The sequence below is a fragment of the Aotus nancymaae genome, unplaced genomic scaffold (genome assembly GCF_030222135.1).
Source record: "Aotus nancymaae isolate 86718 unplaced genomic scaffold, 86718_ANA_hifiasm-v0.15.2.pri h1tg000108l, whole genome shotgun sequence".
In the NCBI taxonomy this organism is placed as follows: Eukaryota; Metazoa; Chordata; class Mammalia; order Primates; family Aotidae; genus Aotus; species Aotus nancymaae.
In genome coordinates, this window is record NW_026988523.1 from 8,974,197 (window position 1) to 8,998,993 (window position 24,797).

A 24,797-nucleotide genomic window follows, 5' to 3' on the forward strand; every position below is an offset into this window, starting at 1 on the left:
AAGTTCTGGGGTACATGTGCAGATCATGCAGGATTGTTACATAGGCATACACATGCCATGATGGTTTGCTGCATCTGTCCCCCCATCATATGCATTAGGTATTTCTCCTAATGTTATCCTTCCCCTAGCCTGCCACGCCTGCTATCCCTCCCTAGCCATCCCCCAACCCCACAACAGACCCCGGTGCATGATGTTCCCCTCCCTGTGTCCATGTGTTTTCATTGTTCAACACCCAGTTTTGAGTGAGAACATGCAGTGTTTGGTTTTCTGTTCTTGAGTCAGTTTGCTAATTGAGACTCCTAAAACTTTGTGAATCATGTGCTTCCACTGCAAGTACATAGAGATGTGGCTTTGAGGGGATCTTGAAAGAAGAATGAAGGAGAAGAAGGAAGGCTAGCAAATAGTTGGAATAGAGATGCTTATCTCTGGGAATTCTGCTTGAATTACACTCAAATCCTTTGCAAATTGCTGAATAGCTTGCTTACTGGGGTGCAGGAGGATCCAGAAATTACTCTTCACTGTGTTCCTTGTGCTCTGCTTCCCATCAGGAATTAGAGAACCAGAGGGAGACTATAAAAGGTTGCAATACAAAGTAGAAAGTACCGAGGAATGAGTAAGTTTCCCACAAGGTGGAGAAAAATAGGAAGAAGGAAGCAAAAAAGAGGTAAAGGGTAAAAGAATAAAATATGAGAAAAAGTGTCCTCAAAAGAAAGGGGCATATTCTCTTCTCCTTTCCTCCTTACTGCTGGCTAGAGTGTGGATGTGATAGGCAGAGCTCTAGTAGCCATGTTGCATTATGAAGCAGAAGCATGCATTGAAGTTATAGATCAACAAGAGAGCAGAAACCCAGATTCCGGATGACTGGGAAGCCTATACCCACCCTATTTTGCTAACTTCTAGATTTCATCTTTATAAGATGTAGCTAAATTTGACATTTTCTACCACACTTCCTCTACTACTTTTTTGAGTTTGCTTTCCTTTACAGATAACCTTTTTTTTTTTTTTTTTTTTTTTTTTGAGACGGAGTCTTGCTCTGTCGCCCAGGCTGGAGTGCTATGGCGTTATCTTGGTTCACGGCAACCTCCACCTCCCAGGTTCAAGCAATTCTTTGCCTCAGTCTCCAGAGGAGCTGGGATTCAGGCGCCCATCACCACACCCAGCTAATTATTTTGCATGTTTAGTAGAGACTGGGTTTCACCATCTTGGCCAGGCTGACAGATAAACTAATTTTACTGATAACAGAGACATACACACAAATAACTTGGGAAAAGGAGTGTGGTGTCCTAAAGGTACATGAGAGATGTGGGGGCTGGTGTTCTGGTTTCTTCCGACAGCAGGTTTTTATGGAAGACAGAAAGCAGAAGAGCACCAGGCCTGAGGGAGAGGGTGCAGTGTGGAGCCAGAGAAGCAGCATCTATAGCAGCTCTAAGAATGGGATCAGACAGACCTAGTTCAATCCTGTAATCTACATCGTTTACTAGCCCTGTGGGCATGGACAAGTTTATGTCACTTCTCTAGGCCTCAGTTTTCTCATGTATACATTGGGGCTAGGAGTAGTTCTTGCCTTTCAAATTTTTGGGAGGAATAAATGAGATAATGCACAAATAGTGCTTGTCACAGGGCCTGGGACAGAGGAAGTGCTGCCCGACATTATGTGAAAGTGAAGGCAGGAAGCTCCAGGACATGTTCTACTTTGTGCCTTCGATTTTGATGATCTGACAAGTGCTTGTTTAGGACCTCACACTGTAACATCCCAGGGAAAACATACGCAGCTAGAATCTCAGTTGATGGAAGAAGCTCTGCTCCTCACTAATTAAGCTAATTAACAATTCATCATAACATTCTGTGAGGTTTCCCTGTCACTGGTATCTCAACTCACAAGAAAAATAATAGCATCATTAGCAACAACCTGTCAAAAAATCAAGGCACAAAGTTCTGAAGAAGCAGTCACTTGCTTGTTTTGTCTAATGTTTTCTTTTCTCTCTCTAGAAAGAATAACAAGTTGTGAGAAAGATATGTTGCCTTGGACAGCTAGATTGGGTCTGGGTGAGCTTTTCTGTGCTCCTCTTAAAAGTAATGCCTGTAATAATAACGACAGTAACAACATTGATGCTGAACAACATATTCGGTTATCCGTTGCCACAATCATGCTTCGTAACAATCTTGTAACATACAAAAGCTTACTGATACACATGGTATAGATTTATTTAGCTCATGAGTTTGTGGGTTTTATGTGATCTGACGTGGCTGATCTTGGCTAGACTAGTTCATGCTTCTGAGGTTGGCTGTAGGTTGGCTGAGCGGCTCTGCTGATCTAGGTTAGATTTGCTTACCTGTGTGGGCATTGGCTAGATCTAGAATGGCCTCAACTGGGATGACTGGGAGTGCTTCTTTCTGTTTCATGGTTCGTATCCTCCAGCAGGTTAACCTGGGCATCTTCTCAAGACCATGGCAAAGCAGTGAGAGAAAGCATGCCCAATCCTGCATGCACTTTTCAAGCATCTGCTCAGTCACATTTGCTAATATCCCACTGACGAAGCCCAGAGTCAGAGTGAGAGGGCACAGCAAAGGCCAATCCAGGAAAGAGTAAAGAATGGAAACCATGAAGCAATACACCACAAATGGCATTGCATATGTCCACTCTACATAGGCACTCTGCTAAGCTCTGGTCACCTGTTATCTCATTTAATTAGCTCATAATCTTATGAGAGAGGTACAGTTACCATTCTGATTGTGTGAATGAGGCCTGAGGCTTAGGGCATAGACATAGCATTTGGTAGAGTTCTGTGTGAACCATAGTTACTTAATTCCAGAGTCCCTGCATTTAGCTTTCATACATTTTCCATTCATGGCCCTGTTGAGGTAGAGTAGATGTTTTCCTAGGGATTTGTTTTCTAAAAAAAACTTTCCTTATAGATTCTCCTAGACCTGGCTAATAAAGGAGGGTAAGCATGTTGTTGAAATAATTTTGTACTTTAATTGCTCCTTTGCTCTGAGTATACATGGTTTGGATTTTATTCTGTTCCCCAGGGCTGACTTGGTGGGTACCCACTGGTTGCTCCCCAACCCTAGTCCTTTCGAGACAGTGGACAAAGCTCAGGTGTTAGAAAGTGAAGGCACTGAAATGTCATCATCTGTGCTGTACCATCTTGCAACTCTGTATCCAGTGCTTTCTAATTAGTCCCTTAAGACTTTAGTTCCTTTCATGCCATTTCATCTGGGATGTATTTCAAAAGGGTCCTCTGAAGACAACAGGTGCTCAATAAATTCTATACTCTGTCACGTTTTAAAATTTCTACACATTCTCCTGGTGCATCAGAGAAGGTGTATAGAACTGGAACACACCTTGCACCTTGTCCATGCACCAAGTTCTGTGTTCTAAAACTTATTTTCCTTCTTTGTTGAGCAGTTAAGGAGCCAAGACTTTTGGCTTTTGAATGAAAAGACAAAGGAAACAAGATGTCTGTTTCAAGGCAGAGTAGGTATGGAGAGAGAGAGAGAGAGAGAGAGAGAGTGTGTGAGTGTGTGTGTGTTTGTGTGTGTTTGTGTGTGTTAATGCTGTGACCTCTGGGGACTTGGCCCTGATACTCAGACCTATGTCACCTTGATCTTTCTGCCTTTTACCTTCTTGGCTACTTGGACTTCTGTTCCTTTTTCATCTCCACCCATCCCTGCATAATTTAATCTCATGTTTCATGGATTTCTTCTTCCTACTGGAGTTCTGTGTCCTGAATGCAACAATTCAGACAGACCCTACTATATTTTTCCCTCTCCCCTCTCCCCTCCTGCCTCTTCCTCCCCCTTCCCGACTCTCCTTCTCCCCTCCTCCCTCCCCCCTCTTTCCTCCCCCCTCCCCTCGTCTCTCTTCCTTTCTTCTTTGACACTCTCTCTCTTCTTTGAGACCCTAAAAAGCTTTAAGGAAGGCTCTCGCCTCAACTCTGCTTATTCATCTTCTCAACATAGTAATCCAGAGTGTTACAAACCTTGTTTTCACCTCACAGCTTCTTGCCTTCTCTTCCTAACATTTCCTTCTGTTCATACACAGTCTCAAGTGTCAGGATTACCTCTTCCAAATCTACTCTTTTTTCTTTCCCACTAACTTCCCCAACACCTGGGATAGACCCCAGGACCATCACTCTTCACATGTCTTGAGCATGTGTTAGATGTCAGGAGTGAACCAGGCATTTCACATTTATTTTGTTTAATCTTCACAACCATCTGTGAGGTCAGTGCTATATTTTCTCCATGTATGGAAGTGAAAATGAAGACATGGGGAGGTGAAGGCATTCATCCAGGGTCACATTGATAGTAGATGACAATACCAGGCTCCAGAACCACATCATAATCATGCCCAGGTCTGTGCCTTGATCCACTCTTCCAGTTCAGATTTCTTCCTGAAGCCAAACCAAGTTAGATTTTCCTCTGAACAGGTTCCCATGATTGCTTTTAGACAGGACGGGGAGAAATGGAATGTATAACCTTTCTCCCTTTCTTTTTTGATTCCCTCAGTTTTCTTCAGTCTCTTTCTTCGTGCCTCTCCTCATCTCCACCCATGGTGGTCCAAGTTTCCTTAGCAGAATTCACACTCAGGCAATCTCCTTGAAAAGTTCCTTTGCCTCATCACTAGACAATACCCCACAAGTTCAAGCTACCTATAAACCCTACTGCCAGCTCTTCATTCATGGGTCTTTGAAAGGCAGACTCATAAAAGAGGCCAGCTGAGATCCTGGTTCTGACAGTCTTACAGCCTGTTTTTGCTTAACCTCACAGGTTTAAAGAGTTTTGGTTAAAATTATGGCTGTTGACATAACCTTTAAGGATTATCCCTTAGATTCTTGACGAGACTTCAGTCATCTCTGAGTCCTTTTCCTCTCACCTGCATGCTAATTCCCTGGCTGATTCTAAGGCTCACATACTGACAAGTGAAATGCAGATTCAAGTTTAATAGGTGCTAAGTAAAACCTTTTGTTTCCCTTCTGGATAAGCCCTTCACCAAACCCTTTCATCCAGTTCAAGTGTCTGGGTGCTGGTTCAGCCAAGCAGACAAGAATCATTCTGAGAGCAGAGCTTAAAGGACTCAGGAATTGCTCCAATTTCCTCATCTGGTTGCCAGGATTTGTATGGGACGTAGGGTATGAGCTGGGGATGAATAAATTGTATGGGGTCCAGCTAGAGAGGAGGATGCCAGGGACAGGTTGAAGGCACATGAAGTGAAACACAGGCTCACGTCATGGTGGCCTGATCCAGCGGGAGCCATAGATGCCACCCTCAGCAGAGTAGATCCCTTACACATGACCTCTATTCCTGTTCAGTTCTACAAATATTTATTGTGGCTCCTAGTTTCTTGTCCAGGCTCTGTTCTAGGCCCTATGGACATACAGCTAAATAAGGAAAGGTATACCCCATTAACTGACTCACGGTTTGGGGTGAAGGGAAGACCTCTAGAAAGAGAAGGGAGGCTGGGCGCGGTGGCTCAAGCCTGTAATCCCAGCACTTTGGGAGGCCGAGGCGGGTGGATCATGAGGTCAAGAGATCGAGACTATCCTGGTCAACATGGTGAAACCCCGTCTCTACTAAAAATACAAAAAATTAGCTGGGCATGGTGGCGCGTGCCTGTAATCCCAGCTACTCAGGAGGCTGAGGCAGGAGAATTGCCTGAACCCAGGAGGCGGAAGTTGCGGTGAGCCGAGATCGCACCATTGCACTCCAGCCTGGGTAACAAGAGCGAAACTCCGTCTCAAAAAAAAAAAAAAAGAGAAGGGAATGTTCAAGGTGCTGGTTATGACTCCAGCTGAGTGTCATGTGATTTTTTTTTTTCCTTATATGCTATGGTATGCTTTGGGCATATGAGTAGGAGATTTGTGCACTAGGAAGTGGATGCTGCTACCCAAATAAAGCACTCTTCCTGCTGGGCCAACAGAGATCTTCAGAAGATCTCCTGATCTTCTGCCCTTTATCCCACAGGGATTCCACCTTGGTCCTGCTCCATTCTCAGGAGAACTCTTGCTGGGTGAAAAGTCACAGGACATTTTGCTGTGGCCATGCATTGCTTTCAGGTCTAGCCTTGACTGAACCTGGTACTGAAAGGAGAAATGAGGATCAGATAGCCATTTGCTATTCAAATAGTATTTGTTTTTTTTTTTTTTTTAATTTAGGTTCTGGGGTACATATGCTGATCATGCAGGGTTGTTGCATAGGTGCATACTATATCCAGCATTTCTCCCCACGTTATCCCTCCCCACCCTTGTTTTCATTGTTTCTTGGAAAGCTGTGGGTACTGTTCCAACCTGTGTATGCCCTTTCTGATCTTAGTCTGCTGGGAAGGACTCCAGGCTCTTTATTAACAAGAAGAGGGAAAGGGAGGGGCCCTTTGCTTCTCTCAAGGAATTTCTTCTCCTCAATGGTCAAAATTTCTCATGGTTTCGTACTGAGCCTTGTTTTTCTCAGATCTCTGGGAATACACAAATAATAAGACACAAGTACCATCCTCAATTGCTGTGCAGGGTCATTGGATAGAAAGACATAACTGTAGGTAAACTGCAAGACATTGCAATAAATGCTGTTTTGGAGGCTTGAATAAAGTGCTACTAGGGCTACCTACATAAGCTATTCCCTCTCTAGAAATGCCCTTCTCTTGAAAACTCCTAGTCTTTGTTTAAGACCCTGTTCAAAAATCACTCTTTGAAATGCTCTTGATCACTGCATGAAGTGTTGGTTGCTTTATCCTTAGTGCCTAGCAGTGCTTCATTCAAAATTCTGAGATAGTATTGATAGCAATGTCTTACAATTTATTTACTCTGTGTCTTTCTCCCTAACACATCTGTGAGGCAATCCAGAGCAGTGCTTGTATGTCATTATTCATTATTGGCGTATCCTCAGAATCTGCTGTGGTGGCTGGTATCTAGAAGGGTTCAACTTAACGCTTCCTGGTAGATTAGGTAAGGCCATAATGACTTAACTTTCTTTTCACTGAAGATCTAGTTCAAAGGGCAAGATGAGGCCAAAATGTTGAGTTGTCTCAGCACATACACTAAACTCTGAGCCACGTGACCATGTATCCTATCCTTCTCAATTCAGCCAAGTAAAGTGAGAGCTCCAACACCCCCCAGCAGAGTATATGGCAGCATTTTATGGAAATCATCTCCCACCAGTGACAACTAGAGCCTCCCATCATGGCTTCTGAGTCCTTACTGGCCTACCTTAAGAACTTCTCAAATACTGTGTTGATCCTGGCCCCTGTAACTAACGCTTTGTAGTGATAATTTGAGGCACATTTTGTGGCACTGGGGGCTAAGAACCAGCATCAATGATTTGAGTTTCAAGATCTCTAATTCTGGACACTCTTCTCTACGTATTTTTTTTTTTTTTCCGTAGTGGGAGCTCAGTGGAACTGAGTAAATGGCTACTTGAGCAAGAATAAGTTTCCTGGATGATATTTAGAAAGGCAATCATTTGATAGAATGTGTTCTACACATCTGTGTATATGTAGGGGACACACAGCTCCAACCACTATCGAGGGGCATGTACTTCAGCTTTGTGTCCACAAACCATACAGAAACGCAGGTAGAGGCCTCCACATGATTTCTCCACGTGTAGATTTTGACAGTCCATCAACAGCACGTTTATTATCAGGCTTCAGAATAATCTGCACCATATTTTGGCCTTAGTTTAGATGTGTGATTCTCAATGGGGGAAGTATTACCCCATAGGGACATTTTGGAAAGTAGTAAGGGTAGTTTTGGTGTCACAATCCTTGGAAATTACCACTGGCATCTTTGGTAGGGTCAAAATGATTGGAAATTACCCCTTGCATTCTTGGACAAGCACCAGGGATCATAAATACCCCTCTAGTGCATCAGTAGTGCCACTGGATGAATTTTCCTGCTTCCTGCTTGGCTCTTGAATGTCCTTCCAAACATCCCTGTAGATTAAAAAAATCCATTTATAATGATGCACATCTAGGAGCTAATTCTATTTTTGATATAAACACTTTAATGTAAACACTTTTAGTTTTTGTACTCTTTAAATATGCATTCCCAAGAAGGCAGCTACTATGTTACTGAAGGAATCTTGCCTTTTGATTTGTTCACCAATTTCACTAAGCATTGTTCTCCATTTTGGGAAGTCACACCATTGATGCAATGCTTCCCACAGTATCTGAGTCACTCAGACCACACACCAGAATCAGCCTTGGTGCTGTTGTAGTCATGCTGACTCTACAAATACATACTGACACACTTCGTTAGCACTTACTTAAAAATGCCAACGTAAAGAAAAATACCTATCACGTTTGTTGAATATTTTCTTATTTTCCTGAAGTCTGAACATGTTCACAGGAGGTAGGTTCAAGCATGTGATTACTTTGTTTGTCTTTTAATGTAGGTGTGTCAGAAGTATTTGCACATGAAAATTTATATTATTTCGTTGTAAATTATTTCCCCTTATAGCTAGAGCATTTACTTTTTTTTGAACGTATGTAAGGTTGGTCATACTATGTTTGGATTTTCAGTACCAAATGTTTGGTATAAAAATGGGATTTCTGTGACTGACAAGACTGACAGTTTTAGACAAACATAGGAGCAACTGAGACATAGGAAAGGATTAATTATTTGAGTACAGTGAGAAGTGATATCAAAATGGACCCTTGTTAGTGGCAGAAAGTTTAACATAAAAAAAATGCAAGGTTTGCAGATTTGAAGCAGCCTACTTCTTTAGTAATGCTAGTGTTTATTAAGTGCTTCCTCTATGCTGGATCCATTGCTGAGAGATGTTCTTTGTTACAGGCTCTCATGTATGGCATAGACAAGCCTCGCTCCTCCCATTGCCTGTGTTGTCTGGTGCCATACAGGAAATGGGGGCAGAGTCCAGACTAGAACAGTGTTTGCCAGCCTACAAAGCCTGCCCTCTCAATGGTACCCCATTGACCAGTTTAGTCTGTGGAAGATGAGCTTGAACTTTCCCCCGGCCCCTACTGGACAGAATCTTTGTTGAATGGGTAGGAGGACATCTGACCAACTACAGGCTCAAGACTGTCTTGGTTTGATTTTCTACTCCAGCTATGGCTGCTATCCGTGGAAAGGTTGGACTGGAAGGGGATTTAGGAAGGGTAAATGTCCTGTTCAGTAGGTCTGCTCCTTTTCCCAAAGACATCTAGGGAAAAAGATATCTATTTTGAAATTATATTTATACATGAACTGTGTTTCATCACTTAAAAAATTCTTTAAAAACAGATCAGCTACAGGAACTCCTTTTCAACGTATTTAAAATTCTGTAGGCTCTACAAAAGTTCTCCAGTATGAGTCCTTTTAATTCCTTCAAAAAGACAGTTTTAACTTTGTCATTGCTACAAATTCCTTGACTGTGGCTCCTTTCCTTGCAGCATCAAAGTGTGGGAGGAATTCCACAACCACCTACAACATCTCTGTTACTCTATTTCAGATAGAGGGAAAATGTATTCTAAACATCAGTGTTGGCTTCTTCAGGGTCCTCGCTGTCTTGGGGGTGGCACTCTCCAGAAGTGCAGTTATGGAAAAGAGGCAGCCAGGCTTTGGGGAGTCCATGTGTGGCCGCCTAGACTTCCATCTGTGTGTCAAAGGAAAGTGCTGCTGTCCCGTCCATGCTGTTTCCAGCCCACTCTCCCTTCTATTGCTTTGTACACGAGCAGTAGGCTCTGTTTAAGAAAATCCCTGCAGTCCCCACACTTGGAGTTTTCCCTCAATCTTCTTGTTCTCTTTTCTCTGCTTTCTCAATATTGTGCCCCACTTTCCAACTTCATCTCTGCACCTGGCCGCTTCTGTTTGGCCACTTTCTGGAGCCTCAGACTTCCCTTCTGACTTTGTGTTTGATGTCTTTCTGTGGAGCTTTAGCTCAGCTTCTTCTTCAATTTTGACTTCTTTGAGGAACTACCCCAAGACTTTCAGAACCTCAATGACTAGGTCAGGACATCCCCTCCTTCCTCTCCAATGCCATACCTGGGGATGGTGAAAGGACTGAGCATGTTCTCAGCGGCACAAATAGCTGATTGTCTGTCAGAGATTCTGTGCCCCTTTCATGGTGTGGAGTTGTAAGGACGCTGTTGCCAGCAAGGGATTATATTTTCAATCCATTAGTTTTGAGGTGAAGCCATTAACTATTTCTTTCCAATGATGTGTGATATGTGCCACTTCCAAGCTGGAGTAGTTAAGAAGTGGGCCATCTCGTTTTCCCTACTTACCAGCTGAAGGCAGTGGACTTCAAGGCTATAAGGAATAGTAGAGCCCAGATGGCAGGGGTCTGAGCCACTGAATCACCACTCATCAGCAGGAACTCTTGTACTGAGTGTTAGTGAGCAAGAAATAGACGCTATCATTTAAGATACTTAGGTTTGGGATTTAGTGTGAGATTGGAGGGCATTTCCCTAACGTGTCTCCAGTTTTTTCATCTCTAGATGCTGGACTTTCATGGGAATAGCTGGAGCCTAGGGAAGACCTCAGTCTTGATATCAGGCTTATAGAAGCACCATGTACTTGAGTCCTGCTGATTTACCTCAATCCAGTTGCTTGCAGTCTGTAATAGTCCTGGGCAAGTGTCTTAACTAGTCCAAGTGTCAACCCCTGCACACACAAAAATGACAATATTTATAGTATCTAACTCTGATGACATGATGCATGGCCAGTGCGTAGTACAGGGATGTAGGAGTTGTTCCATACATGCTAATTGTGATATTAACACTTGGTCCTGAAACACTGTTGGCTGTCTTAGAGTCAGCTCTCATCTAGAATTCCTGGTGTTAGCTCAGGTTCAAAGTACTGAGCGGTACTCAATGTCATTCCTCAACTATTTTTGAGTAGGAAAATCCAACTATTTTTCTTTATATTCATATTCAGTACTTCTGGCCACCAGTTGAGTGGGGTTTTCTTTCACAGCAGGCAAGTCTCCAGTTCTCTGTGGGCGACAACTGGATGTCGTACAATTCAATTCAATTCCCACACTACCTACCTGGGCTTAGTGTAGATCCCACAGGTTAAGGGCGCAGTCCCACAAGATTACCCTCCCACAACTTTCAGACATCAGTTGCAAATGGGGGATTACCCACAACTTCTCTTCAGATTGGCTACAAGTCTGAAGTTCCCACAAACCTGCCTCCTCAAGTTCAATCATTTGCTTAGAAAAGATCACAGAATTTAGGAAAGCAGTTTATTACTAGATTCCTGGCTTATTGAAAAAGTATACATTTCAGGAACAGCCAGATGAAAGAAATGCACAGGGCAAGGTATGGGGAAGGGGCACGAAGCTCCCATGTCCTCTCTGACCAGCTACCTGCCCAGCGTGTCCATGTGTTCAACAGCCTGGAAGCTAATTGAACCTCTTCCTTTTGGGTTTTTACATGGTCATGATCAATTAAATCATTAGCCATTGGTGTTAAACTTAATCTCCACCTCTTCTCCCCTCCTTGGAAATCGAAGAGGTGGGGCTGAATATTCCAACCCTCTAACCATGTGGCTGGTTTTCCTAATAATCAGTCCCCAGTGTCAGGGCTTTCCAAAAGTCACCTCCTTAATGTCAGCTCAGGCATGATTGAGGGAGCTTGCTATGAATGACAAAAAATGCTCCTTTTACCTTTGTCTCTCCTATCACTTAGGAAATCCTCAGGGTTTTAGGTGCTCTTTGCCAGGACCTGAGACCAAAGATTGAAAATAGTTGGCCCTCTCTCTGTATGACTGGGTCCTGCATCCATGGATTCAACCAACCTCAGACCAAAAAAAAAACTGCAGGATTTTTTTCTTGTCATTATACCATAATCAATATAGTATAATAACTACTTACATAGCGCTTAGATTGATTTAGGTGTTGTAAGTAATCTGGAGATGATTTAAAGTATCCGGGAGGATGTGCATAGGTCATATGCCAATATTATATCACTTTATATAAGGGACTTGAGCATCCTCAAAATTTTGGTCTTCTCAGGGGGGTCCTGGAACCAATCCCTTATGGAAAATGAGGAATGACCATACATATGTCTTATTAACCACAATGTCATAGCCTTCTTTTAGGTGGGATGAGAAGGTGGGCAGTTAACTAGAGTTTCTGTCATTCATTTTCAGTCCTAATTGTTTTCTTCCTGCTTGCCTTCTGGCATCATACTGTTGAGTCTCAGTTGGTGTTTAGCCCAATGCCTGGTTCTTAATGCATAACACACAGGTCTCCCTCATGGAAATGTAATTTCTTTGGATTCTTTTGAGGCACACTTACCAAACTGAGGAAGGTGGCAGTGTGCAAGAGGAAGCCAGAAACACAGGCTTAATATGGCATTTGTCCCTGGAACATCAATTTAACTCAAGTTTAATTAATGTTGAAATAAGTATGGACAGGTTGTATTGTAGAGTAACATGCAAATTTTATTTGTTTATTTACTTTATGAAAAAAACATGACATTTGCTCACCTTTGTCTAGGACAGTTGGAGAAACTGCTCTAAAACCTGTAATGCCCCTTACTGAAGCACAGTGACTTTTGCTACCCATTTTGATGCTGTAATTTAGATCCCCATCTCACCTTACTGCACCCACTCTACCTGGGACATTTTGGTGGTGTTATTTTCTTTTCTTTTCTCTGGAGTGGATAGTTGAGTAACTGAAAATAATTTAAGTGGTGAATATGATAGGGCAATCAGTCCTAGCTAAGAGAGTAATTCTAGAATACTTGAGAATATACTCACATTTTTCTGTTAGCCAAAAAACAATGCAGTCAAAAACTTTACCCAACTCCTAATGAATATTAACAGTAGAAATAGTCAATAAAATTAATCTGATAAGGAATACAATTGCACATGGTCAAATTTACATATGAAAAATTTGTGCTGGCAACATTGGACTCAGTAGCAAGAATTATTTCAAAAGAGAACACACAATAGTTGAAGCTGTAATTGATAAGTCTCACGTGACCAAAAGCTAAGAACTGACTTAGACAAAAATTGATTTTAGTAAAAACAAACATAGAAATAATAAATAATGAAAATACTTAACCATCCTGATAGGAATTTATCAAGGAAGTTACATGACTTAGTGAATTTTCCTCTTGAAATATAATTAGTTTTGGAAAAATGCTAATTTTGTGATTGCTTTTTATCTCTGAATCAATAAATTTCCATTTTTAGTGTTTATTTTGTAATGTGAGATAAAATTATTTCCAAGGACCAAAAATGGTAGCATTGAAACGATCTACTGGGTCAAAATGATGAGATCAAAATTAATCAAAACAGTGGGCCAAAGTATTCTGTACCTTTGGCTTACGTGTAGAAGTTTTCCAGTAAAAGTTAATAACCACAATCCTCATACATATATCTGTGCCACCCACTGTACAATGCAGTTCCCATGTAATATTTCACGAATCCTTAGGATAATCTGTGTGGTAAGTGTTAGCACCTGTCTATTGCAGATGTAGAAACTTTATGTCAGCCTGTTTACATAGCTCATCTGAAAAGACCCAGCTTTTTATGGGTCTGTCTTCTAAGTCTTCAATACATTTTACCCCACTGCCACCTGCTTACCAACAATTCTGGGATAGCCCGAAACCCTAGGGCATCTTTTCATTCATTGCCTTAATTCAGTTAAGTAAGTTGTGGTTGATGACACTACTGTTCCCAATAATTTGCTCCTGTCCCTGTAGGAAGATTATATAACCATGTCTATTACTATGTGACTTCTTGCAGACTCTCCTTGCGTGAGGAGTTTCCTGCCCTGCCTCAGTGACGTCTGCCTTGATTGCTCATGGCTTCATTTGGCCAATAGAAAACAGGCAGTAATTACCTGTACTAAACCCATGCAAAACTTTTAAGAACAATTGTATGGCTTGTCATTGCTCATTTTACCTCTACACAGGGTCTCTCAACCTCACTATTAACATTTTGGAAGAGATAATTCTTTGTTGCTGGTGGAGATGGGGTCTATCCTATGCATTGGAGGATGTTAAGTAGCATCCCTAGGCTGTACCCATTAGATGAGGGCAGTATCCCTCTCTCAGTTGTGACTACCAAAAATACCTGGAGACACTGATAAATCTCTCCTAGAACGCGACATTATTTCTGGTTAAGAACCACTACTCTACCACAATAATGATATGTCCCATAGGAGCTGTTCCTTTACCCTCCATTCCAGAATTAAAAAAAAAAGTGGGGTGCTGACCCACAGCTACATATAACATGTATGACAAATCAACCTTTTCTCTTGTCTTGGAGATTTTAAGGTGGGTTGTTAGCACAATATAACCTAGTGAAAGCTGATTAATACTGACATGTAGAGGAAAGAGCAGGGTACATTAGAGATGGTCATATCTTATTAATATTTTAAATTAGATTAGAATAAAATAGACTATCAGCTCATAGCTGTTATTAATATAAAAACTCAGCATGAGTTAAATAGACAACATTTATTTATCTTGTATGATTCCTCCCAAATGGAGTTAATGAGTTGGGAAAATGACTGGTTTTCCATTTATATTTGGTTGGTTATTTGTCTCTTAAAATTGCATAGGGGCATGTTGGATCTGTGGAGCAAGGGCAGTAGGAACAAGAGCTCTTGGGGAATCTGTGGAAGATACCCTAGCACTGGCAGAGGTGGGACTTGCCCTGACTGCTGCTGTTAGCTGGGCTATGTTTCTTGGAGGCATTGGACCCTCACTCAAGAGAGACTTTAGGAAAAGTCCCAGGAAAGATCTTTCCATTACTCAGGAGGAATCACTGAGTTGTCCACACCAGGAAAAGTCTGGTTTTATCATGTGGGGAGTCAAATCATGGCCTGTATTTATACCCTTCATGAAAAGGCAGTGCAGTATGACTACAAGTGAGAGCTCTGGAAACGGGCAGTTCTTTTCCAGGTGAATGAGTTCAGTTGCTTGACTCTGTGCTTTGGTGTTTCCATCTAAAAATGGGGATCATAGTGGAGGTATATCACAGGTTTGTTGTTGAATTAAATTAGATTATTAATAGATTTACATTGATGCTACAGTGGGCATGTGGTATGTGCTCAACAAATGCTAGCTACTATTCTTAACTCTTCATTTGAAAATGGGGATGATAGAGGCACCCACCTCACAGGACTGTTGTGAGGATTGAATCAATTAGTATATATGAAATAGCCAGAACAGCGCCTTCCATATTGTAAGTAATAATTGTTAATTTTTATTACTGCTAATACTATTACCATCTCAGGGAAATCACCACATTTTAAAATCCTAGCACACCACCAAATTTAAAAAGCTGCTCTCATGTAACTGTTTTCATACTAATACCATGTGTTCTATATTTGACTTGTAAAGTACATGGTAATGCTACAGATGTATAGGAAGTCTTTCTCCCTATAATAGCAGAGCTCTAAAACTCTTCAGATACTACCCCTGTTTTTGCATATCAGTGTTTTAATAAAGTCACATTTGAATATATGGCTTTCTTTAAGGACACAAATAAATGCCATAGGTGCCCACTGCTAATGTATAGTTGAGTCTCTGGTATATTTATAGGGAGTGAGCACTGGCTGTCTTTTATAAATGAGAAGATAGAATCTTAGAAAAGTGTTGGGCTGAAAAATAAGAGAATCTCAAGTGTGACCTGGAAGGGAACTTAGAGGTCTTCTATTCCAATCTCCTCATTTTACAGGTCGCTCAGAGAAGTTCATTAACTTGCCCATGGTCAGACAGCTGCTGAATGGCAGAACAGGGGCATAATCGTTGACTATTGTTTATTTGGTGATAGGGTATTGCATTTATTGAGGCCATATGGGTTGATGGAGCTGGAACTTTAAGCCAGCTTGGTGCTCCATCCAGTCTGGCTCTAAAGGGACCCCTCAGAGTCTAGGTGAGATGGCCAGTCGAGAGTTCCGGCATAGAGCAGCACCTAACCACCACCAAGCAATGTCATACTCTCTTTTGGTCTTTGGGCACCTACAGGTTGTAGATAGAAAAATAATGTATTCAAAATTAAAAGACCCGAGACCTACCCCTGGCTCTATCTGCCCATCCCCACCACATTTCCTGAGACATAATCTACATATAACAACCCTTTTTAGTACACAGTTCTTTTGAGTTTTGACAAATACATACAGTCATGCATCATCACCACAACCAAGATAGAGAGTAGCCATGTAAGCCCCAAATGTCTTTGTGCTTTTTCTATTCAGCTATTTCCCCGACCTTCAGCTCTTAGTAACCACTGGTCCATTCTCTGTCCTCAAGGCTTTGCCTTTTTCAGAGTGTCATAGAAATGGAATCGCACCGTTTGCAACCTTTTAAGTATGGGTTCTTGCACTTAGCAGAATGCAGGTCTGTGGCTGAGTTATTTAACCTTTTTCAGCCTCAGTGTCCTCATCTGTAAGATGGGCATAATACTTGCTTTGCATTCACATTGTTGTGGTTAGAAAGAAAGAATGCACGCAATGTGGATTAAGTAAGAGGAAATGCAAGTGTACAAGTCTACTCATTATTTTTGTTATGAAATTGCCTTTTGAAGAGATTCCAGGTACAAAGGCAATCGTAATTGAAACATAAACCCTGCAGAGCCTTTGTTTGTCTGATGAGCAGGGCAGAATCCAGCATCACTGTTAAACTCTTCCCCAGCCAAAGGGCTCCACGAGCTGGTTCCAAGGCTCAAAATCTTACAGAAAACCCTTACCCAATAGGGACTGTCACCAGGGAATATAGATCTCTGGCATATTATTTTCACCATACTGCTCCCCTGAGGTGTTGGGAAACTTAACCTGTCTATGAAATTCTTTGATCTATTTGGATGGAAAGTAGCTTTTAAAACATGACCATTAACACTGCTAATAATTTATAATGGCAATTGTGTTCTGGAAAAAATATGATTATCTGACATACGGAGTACAAAACAGTTCTACAAGAAGATAGGGCTTGTCTTGGCTCAAAATGCAAATGGAGGAGAGTGAAATCCAGATTTGCATTTCCTTTCTGAGTGTTATGTGATTCTGAGTTATAGAACACACATGAACAGCATGTATTCCTGGGCGTTTTTTGCCGGGATGTGCAACCTGGGAGGCAGGTCTTTGATACTGCCTTCCCGTCTAGTTAACAAATGGCTGGCAAACCAGCCAGACAGGTGAAGACAGTGCGTAGCCAGAGAAGGCAAAAAAGCTGCGCTGGGATTTAGGAGACCTGATGCTATGTCTGGCCCTATCATTAATTGTGTGACTCTGTGCTTGTTCACTTACCCGTAAAAAAGGGGGCCTGTAGTAGATTACCCTGAAGGAATCTCAAGTTACCCCCAAACGTTAGAGCCCGACTCCCATCTCTGAGCGCCAGAGCAAGGGGAACAGAAAGCAGCAACCCTGAGCCGCAGAGAGAAATCCTTTAGAGAAGCTCCTTTTTGTTTCCAGCACTAGCTGAATAAGATTCCAATAAACATATTGCTGAAATGTTTGTTTCCGGGTGTCATTTTATACTGCAAGTAGCTAAAACAGATCTGGCTTCTATATATAGATTCTGCATTTGGTTGTGTTCTAGGAGGCTTTTATTACTACGCTCCCTGGCTGGCTCCCAGCTGAGCTTTTCCTTCAAGGGATCAAATTTTGGAACCAAAAAGCCAGAGAGGATCAGTGACCATATTAAGGGGTATCTCTCTCTGTCTCTGCTAATGCTGTGTGCTGCAGGTGGATGCCAGCGTGGACTGGCTCCTCTCTTTGTGCAAAGACTCTTAATAATAATGATGACAAAGCTAGTGAAAACTGACCCGCCCCACTATAGGAGTAAATACAAGCAAGACACTCCTGACATCATAGGCTTAAAGGAAACATCATATAATTTGGGTTTCAGTGAAGCACAGATGATCACAAACAGCCCAATCTTTAGATAAGAGGACCCAGGAACCTCTGTGGATAGTAATAAAGGAAGGGATCATGAAGAATAGGTTTATTTGGGGAGTAGGTATCTGAATTTTACTCATGAATTCTCCAAGGGAAGATATGCTGGAAATGAAAGGTGAAAGAAGGAAGGTGGAGGTGGATGTTGAAGGCAGAGATGCAGGGAGGGAAAGCGGAGGGAAGAGGAGTTTCCTTAAAGAGACAATGGTGAAGCCTTGCAATCGGATTTTGTAAAAACATGTCCAATCACTAAGAGACAGTCCCTTTACTGTGTGTCGTTTGTCTTCTGTGCATAAACCTAACCTCGACCCCTTGTTACAGTATCTCCTTCCTTCACCTGCCTCTGAGATTTGTTTATGTTTAATCATCATGGATCTAACTGCCTTTCTGGTCTCCATATTTTTGTGTCTCACCATCTCTTTCTATTTTTCCTTCCTCTCTGTTTGATTCTTCCCTCTTCTCTTCTCTACTTCTCTTTTTCAGTTCTTTCTCCTCCCAGAATCTTCTGTTTTTCCTAGTCCTCCTTCCCTCCCCCTTCCATTTCACCCCTTTTCTCCTCCATCTCTCCCCTCTGCCTCACTCCTTTCCCCTTTCCCTCTTTCTCCACGCCTCCTTCTTTCTTCTCTTTTCCTCCCCCCCACCCCGTCTGTCCTTCTCCCCTTCTTTTCTCTCCCCCCTTTCCCATCTCCTCATCCCCTCTCCTCCCTCTCCTCGCTTTCCTCTTTTCCCTTTCCCTCCCTTTGCCTCTCCGTCCTGGTCCTTGTTTATCTGTAAGCTTCAATTTCTTGCCTTATAGATTTACCTGCAAAACAAGACACCGCTCCTCTTGCAAAAACTGTTTAAGAAATCCATATCCTCTCCCTTCATTCCTTGGGCATTTCAGAAATGATATTCCTCCCCCAACTACCCCCAAAATAAAATGAATCCAGCCAGCTCCTGCTGTGTGTCCTTAAATCCATTCCCTCTAGCTTCGCTGGTTTGAAAGCCTGTACCCTAGAAGGGGCCTCCTGCATTTGCTGGCAACCCTGCTCAGTCTGATCGCCACAGATAGTGCTTTGGAGTGAAAAAAAGGGGGAAAAACCCTCTCCTTGGAGATTTCAAAACAGATTCGACCAGCTTTCAAGTCTGTGCACTTGCGGAGTGGCAGGGTTTGGGGAAGAGGGGTAGGGGACTTGGGGTGTGGGTGTTTGTCATAAACAAATAGCAACAGAATTTATGTCTATGTAAATTTGGGTTTCCCTTGGCATGTTTGGTGTCTTTCTCCCTGGCATCGAGGGTGGGTGCTGTGCAAGTCTGACTTCTCTCACACTTTTGCTCGGGGGTGTGTATGTGTGATGGAATTGAGGAGGGGGTTGCTGTGTTTTTGATCTGATTCACTTGACAGATTATTTGAATCCAGCCCACCTTTCCGCACATGTCAAACAGATGGGATCATTGTTAAAAGCCTTTAGAGAGCCGAGGCTGAGCGGTGGGTAAGGCAGGGAGGGGGAAGAGAGGAGGGGGGGCCGAGGGAGGGAGGGGGCACCTTCTAGTAGCTTTGTGTTTTTCACACATTGGAACTGACAGGAGCCCTTCTTCTCCGTGGGGGTGTGTGTGTTGCGGGTATGGGGCTGATGAGGGGTGGGATGGAAAGGAGAGGGAGGTGGGGTGTTGGTGGGCAGGGTTATGATGTCACAGCAAAAGTTACAACAGGAGGAAAACACAGAAATGGTTCAACATTTTTTTTTTTAACTTGGGACTGCCAAGAGCTGAAGGAGAGTGGTGAGCAAAGGAATGAAGGGAGAGAGAGAGAAACTAAACTGGAAGCTTGAGTTTTGTGTAGCTTCTTGAAACCTTATGAATGGATTACTAGAAGCTGAGAGCCAGGAGAGACCTAGAGGGGATGCAAGATCCCTTACACATTAAAAGGGGGAGAAAAGCAGGCGGAATTCTTCCTGGCTGTGTTATCCCTCCTTCCTGAAATGAATGGTAGGAAACCTTTTTCTGAGGGTTATGGGGTGGCATGTGAGAGGGGGAAGTTTACTTCTTTTCTTACCTGAGTAGTATCTTCCCTTTACTTGAATTAAACCTCCTCTCTTCCTTCCCTCCTTTCTTTTCTGCTGTGTGTGTGTGTGTGTGCGTGTGTGTGCGCGTGCCTCCTCTGCTTTCCTGGCTTTCTCTATATCCCCCTCCCCAAACCCCTAATCTTTATTCTTGAGCTGCTTCAGAAAGAGGAGAGAGAGAGAGAAAACTGAGTCAAAAGTGAAGGGAAGGAAAAAGGGGCAGTCTAGGATGGAGGGATGTCTGCTTAGTAATGTCCACGTGCCTGAATTGATATCTTCTTGGGGGACTTGCCTCGAGGCTCCAGTGGATTCTACATAAGGAAACAGCACATGCTGGGGACGAGATGTTTAAGATACAGCATTTATAATGCGAACAAGTCAGTTCTTAGCTGGGTTAGAGGAGTTTAGAAGATGATGAGGAGATTCAAGGCAGAAGAGGCAGCGTGATCTTACTCCAGAGTATGTGGGTTGCGTGTTTTAGATGTGGGCAACACAAGCAGTGACTTTAAAAGTGTAAGTGATTTTCCTTGTTACTTGAATGAAGGACCCAATGTGTTTCTCCACTGTTTTGTACCACCTGTGGTCAGACATCCTCACTTGTGCTAAGAATTCAGAACCACGCCGTGTGTGTCCATGTATACATGTGTGTATTTGTGTAGGTGCACATGCACTTAGAGGGTGGGGACCCTTTGAGAAAGCCTTTTTCTAGGCACAAACACTTCAGAGGTTAAAATCATGACATTTTCTTCCCCATCCTTTCCATCCATTTCAAATCAATTGGGAACATGGTTGCTTGGGTCTAGCTGTTCATTTTTGTAAGTAACATATTTTGAACATGTCATTTGTTTATTTGCTCATTCAGCATATGGTGACTTTTAGTAACTTCAGATTGAGAAACTTCTGAGAGAAAAAGAAGATCTGTGTAGTACAAATTCATGGCATTTCCATTTACTACTTCTCACAGCAGGATAATTGATTTTTCCTTTCTCCCATGTCTGATTTAAAGTGAATTTAGGGCATTGTTCTTTTAAATCCCAAATTCTTGATCAAAGTAAGAAAAAATACAGGTTTGTGACAAAACATAAGAAAGATACAAGGGACCCCTAAAAGCTTAGTGTGGGCTCATTAGGCAGTAGGTAGGTGTGTTCACAGCAAGTGTGTGTGTGTCTGTGTGTGTGTGTGTGTGTGAGAGAGAGAGAGAGAGAGAGAGAGAGAGAGAGAGAGAGAGAGACAGAGGGCGAATCCACACAGAAGAGTACTCCAAAACAGTATTGATTCTTTGCTATTGATTGTGTAGGCTGCAGCTGCTGAAAGAGAAAGCCCAAGATGTTTACTGGGGAAGCCAAGAGTGGCGTCTGTCCCCTGTGCCTTGGTGAGGAAGGAGGGGACAGGGAGTAGGTGGAGTGATGTATTGAACTTACTAGCTTTGACATCATCATTGTCTTTAAATGGAAAAAAAAAAAAGAAAACAACAAGAAGATATTGACAGGCACAGAGAAAGGGAGCCAAGGGGAGCAGGAGAGGCTGGAAAGGGCAGGTCCCCTGAAGTCTAGCTCTTCTTTCTGCTCTTTTCCCGATCTCCCCAGGAACCCACAAGACTCCCAGAAGGTGAAGTCAAGAGCTCCCAGGCTCATAAGGTTATTAGAACAGCAAACTGACAACCCAAATAACTTTACGGAGACTTTCAACCTACCAACAAGTTGGATGAGGGATTAAAAAGCAACAACCAACAACCCCAAGCACCAAACTGAAGGAAACACTCTAACCTTCACGGACAGACTGGAAGTTGGATGGGGACCTGGCTGAGGACATCTGGAGAATGAAAGTTAAGTACCAGCTTGGATTTTTGTGCCTCTAGATTATTTTTGCATGTAAAAATAAGAAGATTCAAATTGTGTGTCTCTGTGTAAAAGTTCTAGCAATATGTTTTAAGGTGAACTTATTTTGGCTTAAGGACTACAAAAAGAGAAGGTAATTCCGAGGGAAGGAAGAAGAGAAAGAAATGAAAATTAGAGAATAAGTTTATTTTGACTGACTTCAGATAGTGAGGGGTATGTGCCTGTGAGTGTATATTTGAGAGACCTGGCTCATGCCTGTGGGTCTCTCTTCTAGTATCACCGAGGGGAGGGGTTGTTGAAGAAGAAGCGGGGGTGAAGAAACCTGAGCTCTCTGGGAGGAAATTCAAAGGAACCAAGAGAAATTAAGTTCATTCTGCAAGGACTAAAATAGAGCAGGAAGAGAGATACCAAGGGAGAAGCGTGCGGGAAGCACATGTGGCGGGAAGGCATAGAAGCCACGCTGGCAGAGTGGCCGGCACAGGTAACCAGCAGAGGCGTTCTTGAGGCTGTCTGAAAAAGTTTGGTCTGCAAACAAAGCAGTTTCCCTGGTGACTGCAAATCCACTGCTAGCTGCCCCTTTCTCTTCTGCCCATCACTCTGGTGTGGTACCCAGAACTTGACTTCTGGTTCTGTAGAAAGAGCTGTGGGAGGTATGATGTGCTTAAAGATCCTGAGAATAAGCCTGGCTGTTTTGGCTGGGTGGGCATTCTGTTCTGCCAGCTCTGAGCTGGGCTGGACACACAAGAAATCCTTGGTTCAGAGGGAACACCTGAGTCAGGTGCTGTTGGAAGGAGAACGTTGTTGGCTGGGAGCCAAGGTTCGAAGACCCAGAGCTGCTTCACAGCATCACCTCTTTGGAGTCTACCCCAGTAGGGCTGGGAACTACCTAAGGCCCTACCCTGTGGGGGAGCAGGAAATCCACCATGCAGGACGCAGCAAACCAGACACTGAAGGAAATGCTGTGAGCCTGGTTCCCCAAGACCTGACTGAAAATCCAGCAGGACTGAGGAGTGCAGCTGAACAGCCGGCTGCCCTGTGGGTAGGGGATGGTCCTATTGGGCAATCTGAGCTGCTGGGAGATGATGACATTTATCTTGAAAATCAAGGATCCAAGAAGACTCTAGGTGGGGCTGGGACTCAGAAAGGTTTGGCCATGGCTGCCACCACTACCACCACCATTTTCACAAACCTGAAGGAACCCAAACCAGAGACCCAAAGGAGGGGCTGGGCCAAGTCCAGGCAGCGTCGTCAAGTGTGGAAGAGGCAGGAGGAAGATATACTGGGAGACTTTTTTATCTCTTCACATGTCCAACCTTGGTCCGAGCATTCCCTTAAGCACAGGATCAAAAAGAGTCTGCCGGAGGACAGAACCCAAAATGGTGGAGAGGACTCCTACTGGGAAGCAAAGACCTTTAACTCCCAAGTAGGACTGCCCATCTTATACTTCTCTGGGAGGCGGGAGCGGCTGCTGCTGCGTCCAGAAGTGCTGGCTGAGATTCCCCGGGAGGCGTTCACAGTGGAAACCTGGGTTAAACCGGAGGGAGGACAGAACAACCCAGCCGTCATCGCAGGTAACACCCCTCTCCTGGTCTTTCTGAGATCCCGAGGGTACGGCTGGCTTTATTTCTGAGGGGTTAGACCTAGGGATCAAGGATGGGAAGGAGACCCAACACAAAAGCCAGAAAGCGCTAGCCAGGGAGAGGGGGAAGGGCCTTTATTCATCAGCACAGCAGGATTCCAGACACCATCAAAGAGGAGATACTGACTGTAGCCATATCAGCCTCTGTACCTTGTATTGATCTCATGTCCTTTTATACATTGTTCCTGCACTCAGGAGACTTTAGCTCTCTTACCTCTTTAAAGGGATGGATCTCCTTGGTTCTTTGGCAAAGGAGAAGGGGTGTCACACTCCATTTCTGATAGTCCAAGATGAGATACTCAGGCAACCTTGAAGGCAGATGAGAATCCAAGGACCTGAGCAATGGGTTATGCCTGGGCTGGACCAGGCAATAAGGAACCAAGGCTGCCAGGTACACAGCCATCAAGTCCTGCCTGGTTTCCTTTTCTCTGAGTGCCCTGGATCTTGGCAGAAAGGTACCATCTGGTCCAGGTCCTAGAGGTCCCTTCACTTTGTCCCAGCAATCGTGTGTCCAGCCCAGAAACAGTAGGGTCCCCTGGAAAAAGTGAGCATTTACAAGCCAAGATCCCGACTCCTAGGCCTGACTGTTGTTGTAAGAAGGACCTGAAAAATGAAACCTTGTGTAACTCCACGGTGTTGATCAGGAGCACTTGTCATGTCTGGGAACATGACCCACATTTGTTTTCTCCTATACACAGATCTTGGTTTTCATGGAAAGTCACCCAGAAAGATAGAAAAATGAGGTGCAGAGTGACTGTTTCCCGTTACCTTCCTGGGGAGGTTGGGATAAAGCAAGAGTTCATGGATTAGAGGTGATATTTCATCATTTAGTACCTTATTATCCTTTTGAATTCCCCATGACAGAACCTAACACAAAGCAAGGTGCATAGTAGAGCCATATAATCTTCTTAATTTGGATTATCCACAATACTCTTTCATGTTTTCCAGTCCCATTATATTGATGAGAAAACTGAGGCAGTAAAAGGCATGTGAGGCAGGCTGGGAATAGAACTCCAGGACAACTGAATCACATGACAACTTTCCAAATTAAGAAAAAAATATCAGGTTACTGGATGCCTGCAAGTAAATTTCAGACTAGGGAAAGAAGTCGGCAAGGAGGGAGCCTCTTTCAAGGGGGTGTTGCTGGAGCATCCCTTCCGGACACTCTGTCTCCCCCTCTTTGGTTGTGATTTCTCCTTTGGAAGCTGAGATTCCCAGACACTGAGCATTCTCAAGTCTTGTGGTTTTGCTGTATTTTATTTTTGGGTGGGAGAGGGGGTGGGGAAAGGGGAGAAAAAAGGGTTGGGCTCTAAGTTAGGTGGGGGAAGAGAAAGAGTAGAAGGAAATCCTTATTCTGGGGCCAAATGAAAGCAATAATGAGATGATTATCTGATCAGAGTTGGCAGCTCCACAGTTTCTCCCAGATGACATCTT

At 43.3% G+C, this 24,797-nt stretch overlaps 1 protein-coding gene across 3 annotated transcripts in view; it reads left to right on the forward strand.

Annotated features, from left to right (window-relative positions):
• PAPPA2 (pappalysin 2) overlaps window positions 1–24,797 on the forward strand; it is a 376,815-nt gene that overhangs the window by 70,350 nt on the left and 281,668 nt on the right. Inside the window, exons 1-2 of one of the 3 annotated variants that reach the window (XM_064370885.1) lie at window positions 19,409–19,431; window positions 21,473–23,295. In XM_064370885.1, coding sequence (XP_064226955.1) covers window positions 22,377–23,295 — 919 coding nt within the window. In that variant the 5' untranslated portion in view covers window positions 19,409–19,431; window positions 21,473–22,376. Of the gene's footprint in view, window positions 1–19,408; window positions 19,432–19,633; window positions 19,813–21,472; window positions 23,296–24,797 lie in introns of those variants that run through there. The other 2 variants (XM_021668059.2, XM_064370884.1) reach the window with 2 other exon arrangements.